Source organism: Lepidochelys kempii, chromosome 8, assembly GCF_965140265.1.
Source record: "Lepidochelys kempii isolate rLepKem1 chromosome 8, rLepKem1.hap2, whole genome shotgun sequence".
In the NCBI taxonomy this organism is placed as follows: domain Eukaryota; kingdom Metazoa; phylum Chordata; order Testudines; family Cheloniidae; genus Lepidochelys; species Lepidochelys kempii.
The window spans coordinates 36265849-36285872 of record NC_133263.1 but is presented as its reverse complement, the minus strand read 5'-3'; the positions used below and the strand labels follow the sequence as shown (position 1 = coordinate 36285872).

Below are 20024 nucleotides of genomic sequence, written 5' to 3'. Positions count from 1 at the left end.
GAGACCATTACTCCTTGTCCTATCATCTGGTACCACTGAGAACAATCTAAATCCATTCTCTTTGGAACCCCCTTTCAGATAGTTGAAAGCGGCTATCAAATCCCCCCTCATTCTTCTCTTCTGCAGACTAAATAATCCCAGTTCCCTCAGCCTCTCCTCATAACTCATGTGCTCCAGCCCCTAATCATTTTTGTTGCCCTCTTCTGGACTCTTTCAAATTTTTCCAGATCCTTCTTGTAGTGTGGGGCCCAAAATTGGACATACTACTCCAGATGAGGCCTCAGCAATGCCGGATAGAGGGGAATGATCATGGCCCTCAATCTGCTGGCAATGCTCCTACTTATACAGTCCAAAATGCTGTTAGCTTTCTTGGCAACAAGGGCACACTGTTGACTCATATCCAGCTTCTCATCCACCCTAACCCCTAGGTCCTTTTTGCAGAACTGCTACCTAGCCACTCGGTCCCTAGTCTGTAGCAGTGCATGGGATTCTTCCTTTCTAAGTGCAGGACTCTGCATTTGTCCTTGTTGAAGCTCATCAGATTTCTTTTGGCCCAATCCTCTAATGTGTCGAGGTCCCTCTGTATCCTATCCCTACCCTCCAGCGTATCTACCACGCCTCCCAGTTTAGTGTCATCTGCAAACTTGCTGAGGGTGTAATCCACGCCATTCTCCAGATCATTAATAAAGATATTGAACAAAACCAGCCCGAGGACTGACCCTTGGGTCACTCTGCTTGATATCAGCTGCCAACTAGACATGGAGCCGTTGATCACTACGCATTGAGCCCGACGATCTAGCCAGCTTTCTATCCACCGTATAGTCCATTCATTGAGCCCATACTTCTTTAACTTGCTGGCAAGAATACTGTGGGAGACCGTGTCAAAAGCTTTGCTAAAGTCAAGATATATCATGTCCACTGCTTTCCCTTCATCCACAGAGTCCGTGATCTCGTTATAGAAGGCAATCAGGTTCTCACTGGTTCTCTAGCTCCCAGGCTAATACAGCCTGTGCTGTCTCATGTCACCACACAGGGCTTCCGTAAATCCTGGCCTGGAGGAAGCAGTGGAGGAAGCAGTCAGTTATCTTGTCTTAGAAGGCAATTAGGTTAATCAGGCATGACTTGCCCTTGGTGAATCCATGCTGACTGTTCGTGATGTCTTTCTGCTCCTCAAAGTGCTTCAAAATTGATTCCTTGAGGACCAGCTCCATGATTTTTCCAGGGACTGAGGTAAGGCTGACTGGCCTGTAGTTCCCAGGATCCTCCTTCTTCCCTTTTTTAAAGATGGGCACTACATTAGCCTTTTTCCAGTCATCCGGGTCCTCCCCCGATCGCCATGAGTTTTCAAAGATAATGGCCAATGGCTCGGCAATCACATCCGCCAACTCCTTTAGCACTCTCCGATGCAGTGCATCCGGCCCCATGGACTTGTGCTCATCCAGCTTTTCTAAACAGTCCTGAACACCTTCTTTCTCCACAGAGGGCTGGTCACCTCCTCCCCATGCTGTGCTGCCCAGTGCAGTAGTCTGGGAGCTGACCTTGTTCGTGAAGACAGAGGCAAAAAAAGCATTGAGTACATCTAGCTTTTTCCACATCCTCTGTCACTAGGTTGCCTCCCTCATTCAGTAAGGGGCCCATACTTTCCCTGACCACCTTCTTGTTGCTAACATACCTGTAGAAACCGTTCTTGTTACTCTTAACATCCCTTGTTAGCTGCAACTCCAAGTGTGATTTGGCCTTCCTGATTTCACTCCTGAATGCCCGAGCAATATTTTTATATTCCTCCCTGGTCATTTGTCCAAGCTTCCACTTCTTGTAAGCTTCTTTTTTGTGTTTAAGATCATCAAGGATTTCACGTTAAGCCAAGCTGGTCGCCTGCCATATTTACTATTCTTTCTACACATCAGGATGGTTTGTTCCTGTAACCTCAATAAGGATTCTTTAAAATATCCTACCAACCTAAATTCCCCCTGCATTTTCAGTTGGCAAAGTTATTCTTCACACTGACCACTCAGTTAATTGTTCTGTACTGTGCTGCATGCTGCTGAATAGATGCTACATTTTATGCCAGAAGTGGCTGCATTTCAGAGGTAGATGAATTGGTGCCAGTGAATAGCACTGTGTGTATATCAGTTTTATTGTAAAGCATTTTGGGATCTTTATCATAATGCAAACATAAAACATGATTTTTAAAAAATTAACAAGGCAGTGTTAGAAAAACTACCTAATCATGCATTTTTCAGACAGGAATAGCTCTACTAAAAGATCTGCTTCTTAGGTGCACAATTTGCAGCTTTTAACCGACTATGAAAGATCTGTTTTATTTCTGTTTCATTTTGTTTAAAGAACAGTGTATATTTAAAATCAGATTAAAATCACATGGAATCTATGTTAGAGTCCATGTTGTGCCCTATTCTAAGGGTACTATCTGAATTTTCCATATCTTTTGACCCTTCCTTAATGCTATATATATAAACTCTCTTTTTATATTGAGTGATATATATGCTTTCTACTGTAGGTGGCTATGGATTCTGTGCTCCATTATTATTTCCCTCTCTCCATTCCTTATCCTCTTTGTTTACTATGAAACGCTTACTCCAGAGCATATACTTTCTCTGTATGATTTATGATGTCTGACTTTGCCAAAATAGTGCCATGGAGCTGCTTGCTAATAATTGATAATGACTTGGTTGTGCAGACTGATGGCCTTGTTCTGCTTTTGCACTGTAGGTTTGTCCCAAGATTTTTGGAGAGGGCTGCTCAGACCTGACTCAGCTGCTATAGTTTTAGTTTTAAAGGAGATGTTTGAGTTCTACCATTTATGACTCGTTAGGTGGCACTCTTTCTTCTGCATCAGAACTGAACCAATGTCCCTTCTTTGGGCTAGGGAGTGCTGTGCTGCTGCATTAGCTATTTCCTAGATTTGATACAAAATGTACAGAGTGGTGACTTTAAAAATTCTAAAGTAATTTGGACACACAATTCTCATTAATTTTAATGGGAGTGGGGCATCAAATTCCCCAAAGCAGCTTGGAAAATCTGTCATAGTCACTAAAGATCCCATGGCATTTTTTCAAGAGTAGGGGCAACCCCAGAGTTGTAGCCAAATGACATTCTGCCTCCCTTAGAACAATTCCTTATTTTAATTTATATAGAGAGCTCGTTGCTCTCTATTCTAAACTGCTTGTTTCTACTATATGATGTTAAAGAGCTGCTGTGTTGCACCCTAGAGTCAACTGCATTTCTCTGATTGGTGAAGTGATTCCTCTTTGTAATAACACACAAACAAACAAAAACCCCGAACAAAAAAACCCACCAAACCCACAAAACCACCTTTGGGATGAATGGAGCTGTCTGCTAGAAAACATACAGGTTATTGTTAAGAAAAAGTTGAAGAAAGCCAACTAGAAAAGCAGCCCTTATGAGATGTGCCGTGTAGAAATAGCATTGCTGAGAGCATAGCCCAGGCAGTGCCGAGCCACTGCTCAGCACAGCGGACAATGAAATGATTCGTGTTGCCTAAGTGAGTAGCAAACACTGGGTGTCAAAATGCACCACTTTGTTATATATAATTGAGAAAGTAAAATGTGAGGGTAACAGTCTGTGTCACTGGTGGCTGAGGCGGTATATGATCTGATCAGCTTAATGAGCACAGAGAGAGAGAGAGAGAGAGACTCCAATACAAAGCCGGATCCACCAGCAGGGGTCCTTGTAGAAGTAAGAGTTGCAGATCAAATCATTTAAATTGTTCTTGTGCTAGGCTTACATTTGTGAAAACATCCCACTTATTTGGATGGCAGGATTTTGGGAGTCCACTGTTACTTGTAGTTGTTGTGTTGCTCACCTCATATTCCCTGAGGGTGAAGTCGGGAAGTAGGAATATGAGGTCTTTTGCACCGGGTTGTTGTCAGATCTTCGGCTCCATGCATGTGTTCTTTCTGCATGTGCACTGGCTCTCGCCATATAGCTCATACAGCAGGCGCCGATCAACTGACCAATAAGATCACAAGACTTGGTTTAGTAATAAACCGGCCAGGTTTATTCCTAATGCCCTGGCTCAGTGGTTACAGGTACACTAACACATGTATGCCAGTGACAATGGACAGCTCAGTCAGTGGCGGGATTTTCTACTGTCCCCTAGCCCAGACAAAAGGTTAAGTGAGGTAGCCCACCATTTATAGACTGAGACAAACAATCTGGGATTAACCAATTTACATATTTACAAGTTGCAGTGGGGGAGGTTTAGATTGGATATTAGGAAAAACTTTTTCACTAAGAGGGTGGTGAAACACTGGAATGCGTTACCTAGGGAGGTGGTAGAATCTCCTTCCTTAGAGGTTTTTAAGGTCAGGCTTGACAAAGCCCTGGCTGGGATGATTTAACTGGGAATTGGTCCTGCTTCGAGCAGGGGGTTGGACTAGATGACCTTCTGGGGTCCCTTCCAACCCTGATATTCTATGATTCTATGATATCACTTTATGTGTTTCATGACATGTTTGTTACCTTCCCTTGTCCTTTCCTCCTCATGTTTCAGACAACATTCCTGTTCACCACCTGTCCTATTCAGACAAAATATCACTATTAATCTCTTTTGTAAAACCATTTTATTGTCTACTAGGTTGGGGTGTTCTTGTCCTCGTCTGCTGGAATGTGTTTACATAGTCAGTGTGTGGTGTAGCAATGATAGCAATACCGTTGCTGAGTTTGTGTACTGGATGCTGACTTGCAGGCAAGCAGCTGCTTTTGACAGGGCCTGACTGTTGCTCATAGCATAACTTTTTTGCTGACTTTGGTTCAGGCCTCAGGCCCATGCTTCAAGCTCTCTCTTTCTACTACACGGGTCACTGACTTCAATCCAGTCCATGGGATTAGTTACCACCTGATGGCTGCTTGGTGACCTGTTGAAAAAGAGCTGGTGGTTCCAGTTCAACCCTTCTGGAAAGTGCTGTAAAATGTAACAGACAACAATAACCATTCAGTGAGTTTTTTCACTATCTCTAGAAATCAACAGAGAATTTGATTCCTTCTGTAGAATTCTTTAAGACAGTTAAAAGGCAACAAGAAATACAGTATTCTCTACTACATTCTGTAAGGTTTTACAGTAATTTCTGTGAGGAAATTCTGGGGAGGGATAGCTCAGTGGTTTGAGCATTGGCCTGTTAAACCCAGGGTTGTGAGTTCAATCCTTGAGGGGGCCATGTAGGAATCTGGGGCAAAAATTGGGGATTGGTTCTGCTTTGAGCAGGGGGTTGGACTAGGCGACCTCCTGAGGTCCCTTCCAACCCTGATATTCTATGAATCTCACTAAGTTGATGTAGAACAAAGTTGGTTTCAACTTGTTTTAATTTTAGAGGACTTTTCCATATGGGAATTCCCAGCTGGGAGAAGTATCCCCAACACAGAAAGCATCAACACAACCTTTTTTGGTAGTCTCATTAGAGAAGCCAAAGCTGAATGACCATGAATACTGATTACAGTTCCATCCATAGAGGCTGCCTCTCTAGGGCAGAGTTCTGGTAGATTTGTGGGCTTGTACTGCCACAGGTTGTGCTGTCCCTTTTCTGGGAACAAATGGTGGATGTCAGTCTCTAGGCCGGGGTGGGCAACTTTTTGGCTTGAGGTCCACATCTGGATATGGCAATTGTATGGTGGGCCATGAATGCTCATAAAATTGGGGGTTGGGGTGTGGGAAGGGGTGAGGGCTCCGGCTGAGGGTGCAGGCTCTGGGGTGGGGCCAGAAATGAGGAGTTCAGGGTGAGAGAGGTGGCTCTGGGCTGGGGCAGGGAGTTGGGGCGCTGGAGGGGGCCAGGGGTGCAGGCTCCGGGCGGCACTTACCTCAAGCAGCTCCCGGAAGCAGTGGCATGTCCTCCCTCTGGCTCCTATGTGGAGGTGCGGCCAGGCGGCTCTACACATTTCTCCATCCATAGGCACTGCCCCGCTGCTCCCATTGGTCATGGTTGCCGGCCAATAGGAGCAGCGGTGGTGGTGCTTGGGGCGGTGGCAGCGTGCGGAGCCCCCTGGCTGCCCCTACACATAGGACCTGGATGGGGGACATGCTGCTGCTTCCGGAAGCTGTGCGGAGCCACAGCACATGTGGAGCGGGGCAAGCCCTGGGCTCTGGTCCCTGGCAGGAGCTCAAGGGCCAGATTAAAATGTCTGAAGGGCCGAATGTGGCCCCCGGGCCATAGTTTGCCCATCCCTGCTCTAGGCCATGGAGAACTACTTTGTTATGGAATCACAGAGAGCCACCAAATAATGACTGTGTCATCCCATACACTGCAGTGTCATTGGATACTGATCCAGTGCACATACAGCAACTCAGGGCATGAGCATCATATCCCAGCTACTTTGTGACTCTCTGCAACTCAATGCAACACATTCTTTCTCTGTCTCTCGTCTGTGACCTTCTGTCAGGCTGATGAGGGTGAAAGATTGGGCGTGACGGTGGGTGTGCATTTCTTCATCTCATTTGCCCTCCTGGGTTGATGAGAGAGAGTGAGGAAACAATTTTTTTTTCTTACACCTTGTCTCTGGTTCCTGGCTGCTGGAAGGAGATTTGCACAGAACTCTTACCTCACCCCCTCACACTTTGTATGCAAGAGGTAATGCTGTGACTGGAGCATGAAGAGTGTCACTCAAACCCCACCAACTCCATGAGAGCTGCGTGTAGGTCTAAAGCCACAGCTTGAGGATCGTTGCTCCTGGGGCTTCTGCTCAGGCAACCAGATCAACTGAAACCCACTTAAGGGAGCAGATTTGCAAAGCAAAGGAAGTAACAGTGTATCCTCTTGTATCTTTCTTGCAGTAACAACCACGCTCTCCTCCTGGTCAGGACACGCCAGAAAATGCAACGAAACAGCCAAGTCCTATTGCGTCAACGGCGGGGTGTGCTACTACATTGAGGGGATCAATCAGCTGTCTTGCAAGTGAGTGAAGGTCGTGCTTGTTTCGACACACAAGTAGCCTGGAATGGAATCGGGGATGGTTGTGCGATTGCAGAAGGAGTGATGTCTCTTGGAAGGTTCCCTGGTGATTGTGCTGGCTAAGCTGCACAGGTTTAGCAAAAGGGTGCTTTTTACCAAATTCCCAGCCATGAAAAACGTGTCACAGAGCATAAAATAAGCCCTCCCATGTGAAATCTAGCTATTGGATGGAAGAGAGAGGGGCAGGGCTGGGGGCACCCCAGCCAGGGGCTCCTACCATTCTGCTGGCTCCAGCTGCTAGTCCCCAGGCTGGGAAGGAGCCAGGACTTGCTCTTCCCCTGCAGAGCTTCCTGCAGCAGGGAGAGGTACCCAGTGGTGGGTCTGATCTCACTTCCCAAAAGCAGCTGTGCAGGGGAAGAGCAAGTCCCATCCCTCCCCAGATCAGCGGGGACTAGCAGCTAGGAGCCCCCAGATGGGGCACTCCCAGCAGCCGGAGGGAGATTAGACCCACCTCTGGGAACCTCTTGCGGCCGCAAGAAGTTCATAAATCCCATGATCCCCACCCCTTTTGGGCTGGGACCCCCAGGGTTACAACACTGTGAAATTTCAGATGTAAATCTTTAAAAACGTGAAATTGATTAATTTTCAAATGCTATGGCCGTCAAATTGACCAGAATGAGCAGTGCATTTGGTAGGGCCCTACTTATCCCCAAGTAACATACGTCAAGTCTATTGAAACTTCCTTTAAGGATATGTTTATGCTGGAAGTTTGAAAAGATGTTTTCTCTTTTCCCCCTTCCCTCACAGCTGCAGGGACTGGTGGGATCTGCATTTCCCTGTGCAACTCTCCCCAACCTAAGTCAAGGTTCAGCGTCAGAGTCACTGTCCTCCCCATTAAGAATGGATGGGACCTTCCTTGAAGCATGCAAATCTCACTCTCACCTCTCAACCAGAGGGGACCCTGATGAGTGACTCAAAGCCCTCTCCCCACCCCCTCTCCGTTAGGGGCCTTCTTGTTCCTCCCACAGCCCGGTAGGCTAAAGAATGAGGCTTGTGAGTGAGTCTCCCATGTGACATTTAGAACTCTAGCATCACACCAAAATTGGTTTATAAAAGGGGCTTCTTGGGCGTCAGTGAAAGGGAATCAAGTGTTGTGTTTACTGTGTTCCTTTTTATATTAGGCCCTACAAAAAGCTCAGGGAGCCATAGTAAGACATTAATAAACATGGAATTTCCTTGAGAAGGTGGAGGTAAAGTGCATGGGTTAGGGGATTGGTAATCTGCCATGAGAGCCTTTCACCTCTAGATCACTGTTTCAAATCTAGACAAGGCCAGCAGTAACCCAAAGCTAATACCATCTTGTGGCTTCACATTGGCAGCCTATGTGAAACATGGGTTGAGGGGCTCAGTCTAATGGCCAGCATCAGAAGTCTGAACCGCAGAAACAACCAAGACAGTTTGCAGTCTAAGCAGACAGTCATAGAACAGAAGAGGCCTTGGAGATTAAACTGCGCTCACCCTTTGACATGGTCTCAAAGTTAAGGACCTCCCGCAAGGCAGGGAGTGGGAGGTTTGCTCTTCTATTGCTCTTCTATCAACTCTGTGGACGAATTCTGTAGAAGACTAAGTCTCCATGGCTTTCTATCCAGCCCCTGCTACACTGTAACATGCAGTAAACATGGCAATTGCTCAGATCTGTTTCAGTCAGGGATAGGCCAACAAGTCTGGCTTCAAGTAAGTACTTGAACTGACTAAACTACAAACTATTTTGGAAGGTCAACAAAGTTTGGTTAAGTTTTGTGTGTGTTTATTTCTACCATATTTTGCATGCTTTGGCACTCCTTTGTTTGGCAGGAATCACAAGCAAAGAGCTGATATTCAGCCAAAGAGCCTTGTTTTCCCCATATTTATGACCCTGTGATGAAAAGCTTGGATGGATACTTGATCCAGTGAGCTCAAATCTTTCCATGTGAGCAAAGCATCAGTAGCCCTTCTATATCATGGGCTAGATTTTCAGAGGTGCCGAGTGCCTTCAGCTCCCAGTGACTTAGCTGGAATTGTGTGTGCTCAGCACCTCATAATATCGGGCCCTTTTAGCCTTAGCATTCCCTGGAGGAAATGCAGGAGAAGCTGTAAAATGCCTTACAAGATTATTGTGCAGCACAAACCTTATTCTGGATCAAGTTGGAAATGCAGTGTAAAAATAGTCTCTGTCTTGTCACAGAATATAGAGATTGGCCTCAGCTACAAGTCTGGATCCAAATACCCATCAAACGTTGAGAAAGTTCAGCTCCATGGCTAGATCCAAGGGTTGTGGCTTGGGACTACATCTGAACAATGAGCTGAGCTAAAATCTTAGATCTGAATGCCCCCTGCTTTGGGGAAGCTTGAATCCAGATCTGAGTTTGGCAAATTGGGCCTATTTCTATTTTTGTACTTCGTGAAATACATATTGAAACTTACTAGACAATTCTTTGCAACCGAAGCTCGCTTAATTTTACAGGCCAGATCCTTAGCTGGTGTAAATTGGCATAGCTTGTTTCAGTGATGCTATACCCATTTTCCTCAGCTGTGAATCTGGCTCAAAATCAGTATGCAGCTGTTATGACTGAACACCTTTTATTTTTTATGAAGTACATCCATGACATGCCCATCAGAGATGATCTTCAGGCTCCTGGCATGTTGCCAGTTTGGACTTTAATGGTGCCATTTTGAGCACCCTGAAAATCCCCTTTGAAGAAGGGGAACAAGATTTCTCCCCCCCCCCCCCCCTTCACATCACTGGTGCAGGAGCAGTGCAGAGGAAAGCTTTACTGGTCTGAAAGCACTTGGACTGGTTTTGCCAAAGCGGTCCTAGCTTAGTCATGAAAGAGTTCACCTTACAATTAGGACATTGTGATTGATGTCTCATGAGGTTTTTTTCCTAACTTGAATTCCATCATGATTTTAGCAGCCAAAGCCTCATGAACCACTAGAAATAGACATAAATACTAGAGAGATTATACCATTTTAAAGCTGCAGTTTTTGTTTTCAGATGGCATGATGCATTGGTTTTCATCTCTAATGAGTCTCAATTTATTGGCTGCTAAAAGTGTGCTGGGATTGAAGGGTGTGGGGGGGGTGGGGAGGGGAAGCAAAGCACTGATCAGAATTAAGTGATTTCTAAGTCCAAAATATCACTGTTCACCTGCCAGAGCTTGGAAAGAAAGCCCTGTACCACTAGAACCCCAAGTTTCCTACACTGTAACACCTTCATTTCTGGTCCTGATGTCCTCAGATACTGGACATTAAATCTGCTACTGGTCCCTTGGTCTAGCAGGAATTTTTAAACACTGCTCAGGGACTGAATATGGCAACTTTAGGGTTTCAGGCCAGTGTCATTTACAGTCCCTGGGGAATTGGAGGCAACCACTAGCTCTCTAGTAACTAGTGACATTTGGATTTGTAAATATGCATTGAATTTCAGATAGTTTAACTCAGATCATTTTATTTTTTCTTGTAAAATGAGGCATTCTTAGTGTAGGTGGTTGGTGATAGGCAAACTGACTTCCACTACAGAATAGCAAAAGATTAGACTACGGAGCAGATACTTTCAGAATGTGCTTGTATGCTGACTACCAAGACCGTTTGATTAGCTGCAGAAATGTGGAAAGCTGGTTCCAGGTGAGGGAGAAAATAACAAGTTCAGAGAAGAATTCAGAAAGAGAAGGTGGGGTGTAGGTGAGGGGAGGAATAAATGGTTTGATCCATACTTCTTAGCCTTTCTACACTACATTATGGGTCCTGTACCTGTCCCAAAATCCACCCCCATCTCTACTGAAGCGGAGTTCTAGGGCATTGGTCCTTTCATTATGTAGCCTGTTAAAATACTTTTGAATCACAGCAGACTGTTTGACTCTTAAAATGTAAAAATTAAAATACAATTAAAATTACCTAACATTAGAAAATGCACCAGAATCAAAACCCCAGATGGGAACACACAAAGACTTTAGAGTGGTAAACGTTGTGGATTGGGCCTGCCTCTCCATAAAACACACGAGGAGATGCAATGAAAACAGTGTGGATTAAAAAGGTGTAGAAACCCAGTTTCAAACCCAGCCTTTGTTTCTCTTTATCACTGGCAATGAATCCAATGTTTGGATTCTAAGACCTTCTTCTGGGCTGTATTATTTTCCCTTAGCACTCCGGAAAGCAGATTCTGGCCCGTACACCAGCATGGTGTTATCAGATTTTTCAGTATTCCCCTTCTGAGATTCAGCAATCAGGAAATATGACTTGGGAACATTCCGCTTGTCCACCATCTGTTTTTATCTCCTTAGTCACCTTACTGGAACATACTTAATTATTTAGAGTGCTCTACAAAAACAGAAGATTCTTTCTGTGGATGTTATCTCTGCAAAAGAGCCAGTAGGCACCTGAAATTAATTCCTCTCCTGAAGTGGCTTCATGCCTGAGATGGTGCAGATATTTTCCATTTGAAAGAGTGAGTGGCCCATGTTTTTGGTTGAACTTTTGTAGCAGGGCCATCAGCAAATTGCTCCTTCCAGCCACCAAAAACCCGGGGAGGAAAATGCAGTGAAATTTTTGCCTGGAAAACCAATTTCAGTTCAGTTCAACATTGAAAAACATAATAATCTAGACTTGGGTCACTGGAAATACATGCCCTGGAATTTCTAATCTGTGGCAGACCTCTCCATAGATTTTTGAGTCTTTGCAGAGTGTTTGCATAATTTAGGCTTTAAAGTAAAAAAATAAAATAAAATAAATCTACCCATTTTGGTTGCAAAGAAAACCTGCTTATGCCTTAGGCAGTGCTGTCATCCTGAATCTGCAAACAGACCATCTGAAACTAAACCTTAGAGAGGTGTGACAGGCCCCAGGTATATTGCAGCCTGTAGGCATATAAACTAAAAAGGATTATAGCACTATATAGAGATAGATAGATATAATTGACCCAACAGCACTAATAAAACAAAGAACCTCTGACCCTGGGGGAAGTGGGAGTGGGAAGAATCATAGGTCCTGCCCCAGATCATCCTGCTAGGAAAAGTCTTAGAAATGGGCCTTATCGTTTCCCAGAAAGGTAAAAAATAATCCTCAGACTCAATTCCAGAGTCCTTAAGAACACCTGCATGTTAGGGGGCTTATTCCTTCACCCACTTACTTCCCTGGTCCTTCTCGCATGAACAGAGAGCAACAATACCCGAAGTCCAAAGGTGCAAACAATTCGATGTTTATTGGGGTGAACTTCCAGCAAGCATGATTCCAGTTTCCTTCCTTAGTATCCTCCTTCCCAGCTCTGACACCACAGAGCCTTACACCTGTGTCCCTGTTCCCATTCCTACCCTTAGCCAAACATGATTCCAACTTCCTTACTCCCATTCCCTGTTCCCATTTCCCCCTTTAGCAAAACATGATTCCAATTTTCTTACCCCCATTCCCTGTTCCCATCTCACATACCCACATGCCCATGCCCATGCCCACCCCCACCCACACCCACACCCAGTCACTTCCTCATTGACTACAGATTATATAGTAAAACTTGAGTTCTGCTTAGCTATACCTTAACCAATCATTCTCCTGAAATTTAACTAACCAATCCTAACATATTGTAACATGATTATGTAACCAATTATATCCCACCACCTCAATTAGTTTACACCCAGCAAAATTAATTATACAGCAGACAGGAACAATCACAGAACCAGACAGAGATTATACAGACAAACAACAGCAAAGTGGGAACTATAATGATAAAACAATACAGAAGTGAGGATTTCACATCCCAGCTATTGATAAGTGAGTTCTTGCCAGACAGGATGCTATCAAACTAAGTTTCCTTTTACATTTTCTAGGCACTTCCCTTTCTCTGGAGGTGATAGGAATACAATCTTGTCCTGATAGTGCCTAACAGCCCAATAGCACCTTATTTCAATGTGACTAGTTTGGAATGCGAGGATGTGACCGTTCGCTTCCCAGCTTATGGCTGCCTCTGCTGCTTAGCCAAAGGCCTGAGCCTAAGCACAGGGCCACAAACTGTCACAGTAAGAGAAGGCCCTTACACTGGCAGACAGTGGTTTTGATTCTTTCTTTTATACCTCTATCACTAGCCAAGTGATAAGAATACACCTAAATTCTTAGAGTATAGGCCTTTACAGACAGGCCTGAATATCTATATCCTAACACTGCAGTCGGTCAGACAAATCTCCAGCCTCAGCTTGAGGATCCCAGCACACAGCTGCTGGGCTGGAACATGGTGATGGGCCCTGATCACTGGGTCTGGATGAGCTGTGCTGGGCTGAGTATATGAGAGGGGAGAAGTCAAAGGTGGCTGTGCACCATTCGTGCACTCCCCTGATCTTGGGGACATCCATAGGGCGCTTCAGCTCCTTGGCACAAGCTAGAGCAGTCTTAAGGTTGTTCAAACTGATGTTGGCTATCAGACCCTTAGACTGCATTGCATCAACTGTGGATTACCGATGCACAATAGTGCACCACCCATGCTCTCTTACCCTTTAGGATTGCCAATTTGGTAATATTTAAAAAACAGACACTCCAGCAGGAGTGCTGGAAACTGCCTCGCCCTGCCTCTTCTACCTGAGGCCCCACCCTTGCCCCGCCTATTCTTCCACAAAGCCCCACCCATGCCCTGCTTCTTCACATAAGGTCCCACCCTACCTCTTGCCCCTGAGGCCACTCACCCCGTTCACGCCTCTTTCCCACCTGTCACTCGCTGCTTTTTCCCTCCCACCCACCCCCCCCGGGTTAGGAGGGACTCGCCTGTGGAACCTGGGCTGGGAGCTGCAGCCACTTGATGCAGATAGGCGGCTGCCCCGGCCCCGGCTGGGTGGGGGCTGCAGCGGGTGATGACCCACCACCTCCCCCACCTGCAGGAACCAGATATTGGGTGGCCGGTCAGTAGATCTGACCAGGCACTGTCAGGGCCCCTTTTCGACCAGGCTTTCCTGTCAAAGACTGAGCACCTGGCCACTCTATTACCTTTCCATGTACTGGCATTTGCCCTCTGCTGTGGGTTGGAGGGTTACACTAAGACAGAATTCCCCTACAGTGGAGTACTCAGCTGCCCAGTTAAGGCAGTTTTATGACCTTTCAATGTCATCAATACAGTTGTGCAAATAACCAATTTTGCAGTTTGGTGGCCAGACTGAAAGATTGAAAAACAAACAAAAAACCTTGTTTCATGTTGACCTAAAATGAAATGTGAAAACAAATGTTTTGGGAACCAAACAAGTTGATTGAATTTCATGTTGGGTTGAATGAAATATTTTGTTTTGCTTTTGTGTAAAATTTAAAAAAAGTTGTTTCTAATGGAAAGGCTAACTGTTTCTAAACAAAACATTTTGCCTTTTCTGCCTCTGAAGCAATTCAGTGAATTTGATACAGATGCACTAAATCATAGAATATCAGGGTTGGAAGGGACCTCAGAAGGTCATCTAGTCCAACCCCCTGCTCAAAGCAGGGCCAATCCCCAATTTTTTCCCCAGATCCCTAAATGGCCCCCTCAAGGATTGAGCTCACAACCCTACATTTAGCAGGCCAATGCTCAAACCACTGAGCTATCCCTCCCCCCCAAATGTTTTGATCAATCTAAATTTGCATTTTTTTGGCAAGGAAATAATTTAGTCCAAATTTTTTTTACCCAGCTCTAGTTATCAGCGTTGTAGAAAGGGATTGTAACATGGGCGAGGACCTGGTTCTCAGCTTCTAAATTACATGGGACTAGAAACCATCAATTGCTTCACAGAACCAAAATTATGAAAGATCATTTTTGCAAGAATCAGCTTGCAAGATTTAAAGATGCCAATAAATGAACATTCTAACCCTTGTTTTGGCCCTCAGCATAGGATTATGGGAGAGGAACGGTGTAGAGGTTTGGAATATCACAAGTTGAAAACGAAAGATTTCAGAGGTGGGAAAAGATTTTAAAATGAGGGAAGTATGTGACATACAGTCAATTTGATTTTGAAAACTATTCAAAAATGTACATAAATAATTTGCTAAAAAAAACCAAGCCTTTTCTGTGTCTTATGAGTCAGGTTGCTTCAAAATTCCACAGCTTCCCATCTATATTTTTCCTAATAAATCCACACACTATGGGAGAAAAAAGTCCACAGAATTTTGCAACATTTATGGACATCCCCAGCCCTTACACGTAGCACCACCTTTGCTGTGTCAAGCTGATATTTTGTATTCAAGGTCTCCCCACCATCACAGCTGCCTTGCATAGCATCTACAGTTCATCATCTTCACAGTGTCAGGATCCATGGAGTGCTTCTCAATCAACTTAATAATGTGACGGGGACAAGAAATGATAAGTTGTGCTCTGCTGGGAAAGTGACATGAGGCACCTTTAGTTAGTGTTTGCTCAAATGCTCCCCTTTCTCTGCAGTCATTGATTTGTTTCTTTCCCAGCACCCTGTTCTCTATTCTGCTGCTGCTTCTCCAACAATTCCTACCCCAGAGCTTCAGGAGAAACTCATATTTTATTTATATTTTATTTATTTTTGATTTATTAAGTGTTCCTCTCAATATCTCTGATTGCAGGGTCAGGTTTATAAAATCCACAATGACACAGTTATAGCTACAACATCCTCCCCCCACCCCAGATCTGCAAATTATGGTGCGAACAACTTGCCATTTATTTTTCATTATTCTCCTATTTTAAAAAACTTCAATCATTCCACAAGTGGGGAGGAGGACAGAGGCAATGCCATGTGACTTAGCTGACCAGTCACACACCACAAACACAAGCAGTGAAAAGATGAAGTGACCAGGTTGCAAACAGTCAGTAAGGTGATAGTTGACAAGCACAATAAGAACAATAAATACATTGGCAGTCTGTTTGTGAACAATTTGCAAACAGATAGAAGGGCTAAATTATTTGGATATTTTATTTGCAATGAATAATTCGGCCAGCTCTAGAATTCAGTCTCTTTCCCAGTCAGTGCACGGCCTCTCTGCTGACCAAGGGGCCAGTAGTTCTAGCTGTGGTGGTTTTGTTATGGAATCCTAGAAACTCAGGTCTGGAAGGGACCTTCAAAGGAGACCGGATCCAGCCCCCAGAGCTGAGGCAGGACCAAGGATGCCTAGACTGGACACATATACCTTCGTGGACACGCATCCACTAGGAACGAGACTGATGCCCGCTCCCTTATATCACATGGGTCACCAAATAGCCATTGGATGCTAATCTGGGCTGGGTAGAAACTGGTGAGCTAGAGGTGAAAATCCCCATCTCCCATAACAAATCCCTTAGCCAGCCAGTCCTAGTCTGTCTACAATGCAAACAGTCAACAATGAGATGAAATGGCGCTGTGTCCAGGCTGATTTGGGGCAGTTACACTTTTTTGGTTTTTTTGCTGAGGTGCTTTAGTTCCTGATGCTGTGGGGTATGTTCTGCTCCTCCCCACCCCATCCTGTCGTGCTCCTGTAAAACCCTTTTTAAGAAACAGCCTGGAACTCTACCCTGCTGCAGCTGAAGCCAATGGGAGCCCTGCCGCTGTCTTCAGTGGACATTGAAGTGGGCCAGCTGCAGTTTGGCCCTTACTGTACAGCGGGTGCCTGGATAAGGCCTTGGCATTTGCTCTCGCTGCTTTCTCCTCTTCTCGTCGGCTGTTCTGGGGAACACAGCCTGTCGGTGCGCTCAGTGCATGATTCTCTGGGACTGGTTTGGGGATAATGACAGAACAATGCTCTTTTTCAGCCCTCTGCACAAATAGGCAGCATGCCTGAAACAGTTCTCCATTCACTTATTTAAGTGCCAGGTGTCCTTTTGCTATATTTTCTCCATATCCTCATAAATTAAACCACCTTCATTTTCATGCTCTTAGTGACAGATTACGGTCTATTCTGAGGAGTTTCCCAGCTGGGTATTGTGATCTTAATTAAAGAAACACTGCAGAGAGCAAAGGGAATGTGCCAGCCGTTAAAGGCTGGTATTACCTGAAAGTGGGCAGGTAAAATTGACACACAGGGCCAGTCTGCACTGGGAACTTCTGTCGCCATAACTACGTCTCTCAGGTGTGTGAAAAGTCCACCCCCTTTAGAGAGGCAGCTATACCACCCTAACCCCAGTGTAATGGCACTAGGCTGATGGAAGAATTCTTCCGCCTCTCAGGAAGGTGGATTATCTATGCCAATGGGAGCACCCCTCCCATCGGTGCAGGTAGGTCTACACTGAAGTGCTGTAGCTATAGCATTTCATGTGTAGACAAGCCCATGAAGATCCCTCTCAGAGCCACAGTATAGCAGGGTACAGAGATTAGGTTGTGTCTGCTTCGAAACAGGGACCAGATGGTCCCTCACTTCATGTGGGTGTGCAAGGGGCCTTCCCTCCCGCAATGTACGCTCTGAGTAAGGGTCAAGGACAGTGGTAGTCCTGCTGTTTGGGGGAGCACAGAGGTCCTTTCTGGTCACCCTGTGGGGATCGAGATCATGCCAAAGTGGGAAGGGCCGAGGCAGGCCAATGACTCCAATCCCCTACCAAACTGGTGCATGGAGCTGACCAGGCACAGAGAGGGAATTGAGTTAAAAGATGGTGGCTCCTGAGTGTTCCCCAGGTGGATCAGGGCATGGGGCAAGACGTGCTCCCAACAGGTTGGTGCAGCTCTGCACCATTCCTAACATAGGCCTATGCCTTAGAGGCACAATCCAGACTGAGGGTGGCCTGTGCCTACCCCCTGCCATGTGCGGCCTGCGGTGGTACCAGCCCGTAGCTGAGAGTACAATTGGGAATGAGGGAGATGCTAGTCGTGGAAAGACCTACCCCCCGAGATGGGCCACCCAGGAGCTTTGGAACTTAATGGGGTGCACACAGCTCTGAGAGTAGGGTGGCCAGATAGCAAATGTGAAAAATCAGGACGGGGGTGGGGGATAATAGGAGCCTATATAAGAAAAAGACCCAAAAATCGGGACTGTCCCTATAAAATTGGGACATATGGTCACCCTATCTGAGAGAGACCTGGGACAGCCAGCAAAGGCTTTGCAGGTAAAGCCCAGCTGAAGGCTGGTCACACGCACACAGCAATGGCAGCCTTCTGGAATGTCAGCCTTCTGCACGTTCTGTATGTAAGACAACATGCTTTGTCACTAACAATGACCCGACCCCAGCGGTTACCAAATCCCTGCAGCATGTTCTGGCTCCCAGGGAAAGAGCATACTGCTTCTCATCTCGCCCTGTCCTGCCACATGGAGCGAGAGATGCCACATTTCTCAGTGTTCTGTGGTATACTTCCCAGATTCCTAGATTCCAAGGCCAGGTGGGACTATTGTGACCATCTAGTCTGACCCCTTGTATAACACAGGCCAGAGACCTGCCCTGGAATAATCCCTAGAGCATGTGTTTTAGCAAAACATCCAATCTTGATTTAAAAATTGTCAGTGATGGAGAATCCACTTTGACCTTTGCTAATTGTTCCAAGGGTTAATTATCCTCCCTTTTAAACATTTGTGCTTTATTTCCAGTCAGATCTGTAGGCCCATATCCTCAGAGGTTGAAGAATCTGGGCTGTAACCTATTGGAGGACAATACTAAGGGAATGATATCCCTCTTCATAAATTTAGTGCAGCAGGGACACAGGTAACAAAGGGAGCCCTGGCTGGAGATGGTGTCAGATATTGCACACTTTTCAGGTGCAGCATTATAGTTCAGGAAGCTTGCCTCTAAAATCAGTGAGCTAATGAACACAGAATGCTTGTGATGATGTCTCAGTAGATTGCCACACCCAGCCGAGGCTCAGCTGTGCGACTGCATTAAGGATGGGTAAATCTCAAGAAGCTGGAGGTTTTGTGATCATGCAAAGTAGTTTGGGCATTCACAAAACTTGCTCAGGTTCACAAGTTTTTCTGTCCTATTGCTTCAAACCTGGTATTTTTCCATCAATGATTCAATATAAGTAAAAAATAAAAGCTCACATTTTTCTAGGTAATGGGGAGCCTGTGGTATGTACCACATTAAGCATGGAAGGTTCTTTCTGCCCTCAGCTGCTAGGCTCTTAGCAGTGAGACCTGGAGATGGTGCACACAGTAACTTTTATTGCATTACTATTTCCCCGCTGCTGTATATTTATTTTGCTGTAAATTTCTCGCCAATTTCTTCCCCTGGGATTTATTCCCTCTGCCCCTCTCCTCTCATTTTTCAATCTTTCCTGAGTGGGATGCAAATACAATAATGTTCTAGTTCTGGCCCACTACCTGCAAATAGGCTCGGCAGACTTTGAATTCTCTATCTTTTTTTATACAGTAGAATCTCAGAATTACGGACACCTCAGGAATGGAGGTTGTTTGTAACTCTGAAATGCTCTATAACACTGAACAAGGTGTTACGGACTTCAGCCATGGGCGAGTTGGGACTGCAGCCACAGGGTGGGGTGGGGTCATGGTTCCAAGCGGGGAGGTGGGGGCTTCTGACCCTAGGGGCCACTGAGGCTCTGGGCGGGGGACTCCGGGCTTTTGCCCCACGAGAGCACAAGGGATCAGGGCTTTAGACCTGGGGGGAGTGCTGAGGCTTGGGGCTTCAGCCTCATGGTTCTACTCCTGGCTTCTTCCTTGCGGGGGGTGCTGGGGCTTGGGGCTCCTCACCGCTCCACTCCCTGTTTCAGCTGTGGGTAGGGATGCACTGGGGCTCTAGCTATGCGGGGAAGCCCTGGAGCGAGAAACTGGTGCTGCTCTCGTAGCTAAAGCCCTAACCCCTGCTGACCCACGTGGGGCTGAAGCCAAGAACAGAACCATGGGGCTGAATCCTCGAGCCCTGGCAACCCTCACGGAGATGAAGCCAGGAATGGAGTCATGAGGCTGAAGCCCTGAGCTCCAGAGCTCACCTGGGTCTAAAGCCCAAGAGTCAGAAACCCCGAGCCCCCTCCACCTGGAGCCCTAACTGCCCCCTCACCCTGCGGCTGCAGCCCCAACCCCCCATGGCTGAAGCCATGAGCCCCAGGGTTAAAGCCCCAAGGCAGTATAGTGTTTTGCTTTTTGTTTTTTGTCTCTGCTGCTGCCTGATTGATGACTTTTGTTTTCACAGGGTGTCCGGTTGACCGGTAAGTGCATAACTCTGGTGTTCGTATCTTTGAGGTTCTACTGTAT

General features: G+C 45.9%; 1 protein-coding gene across 2 annotated transcripts in view; it reads left to right on the top strand.

Moving 5' to 3' along the window:
- The window catches only part of NRG2 (neuregulin 2), a 317255-nt gene that overhangs the window by 235898 nt on the left and 61333 nt on the right, over window positions 1–20024 (top strand). For both annotated transcript variants that reach the window (XM_073356050.1, XM_073356049.1), the window contains one exon: window positions 6806–6926. In XM_073356050.1, the coding sequence (XP_073212151.1) occupies window positions 6806–6926 (121 nt within the window). The remainder of the gene's footprint in view (window positions 1–6805; window positions 6927–20024) is intronic.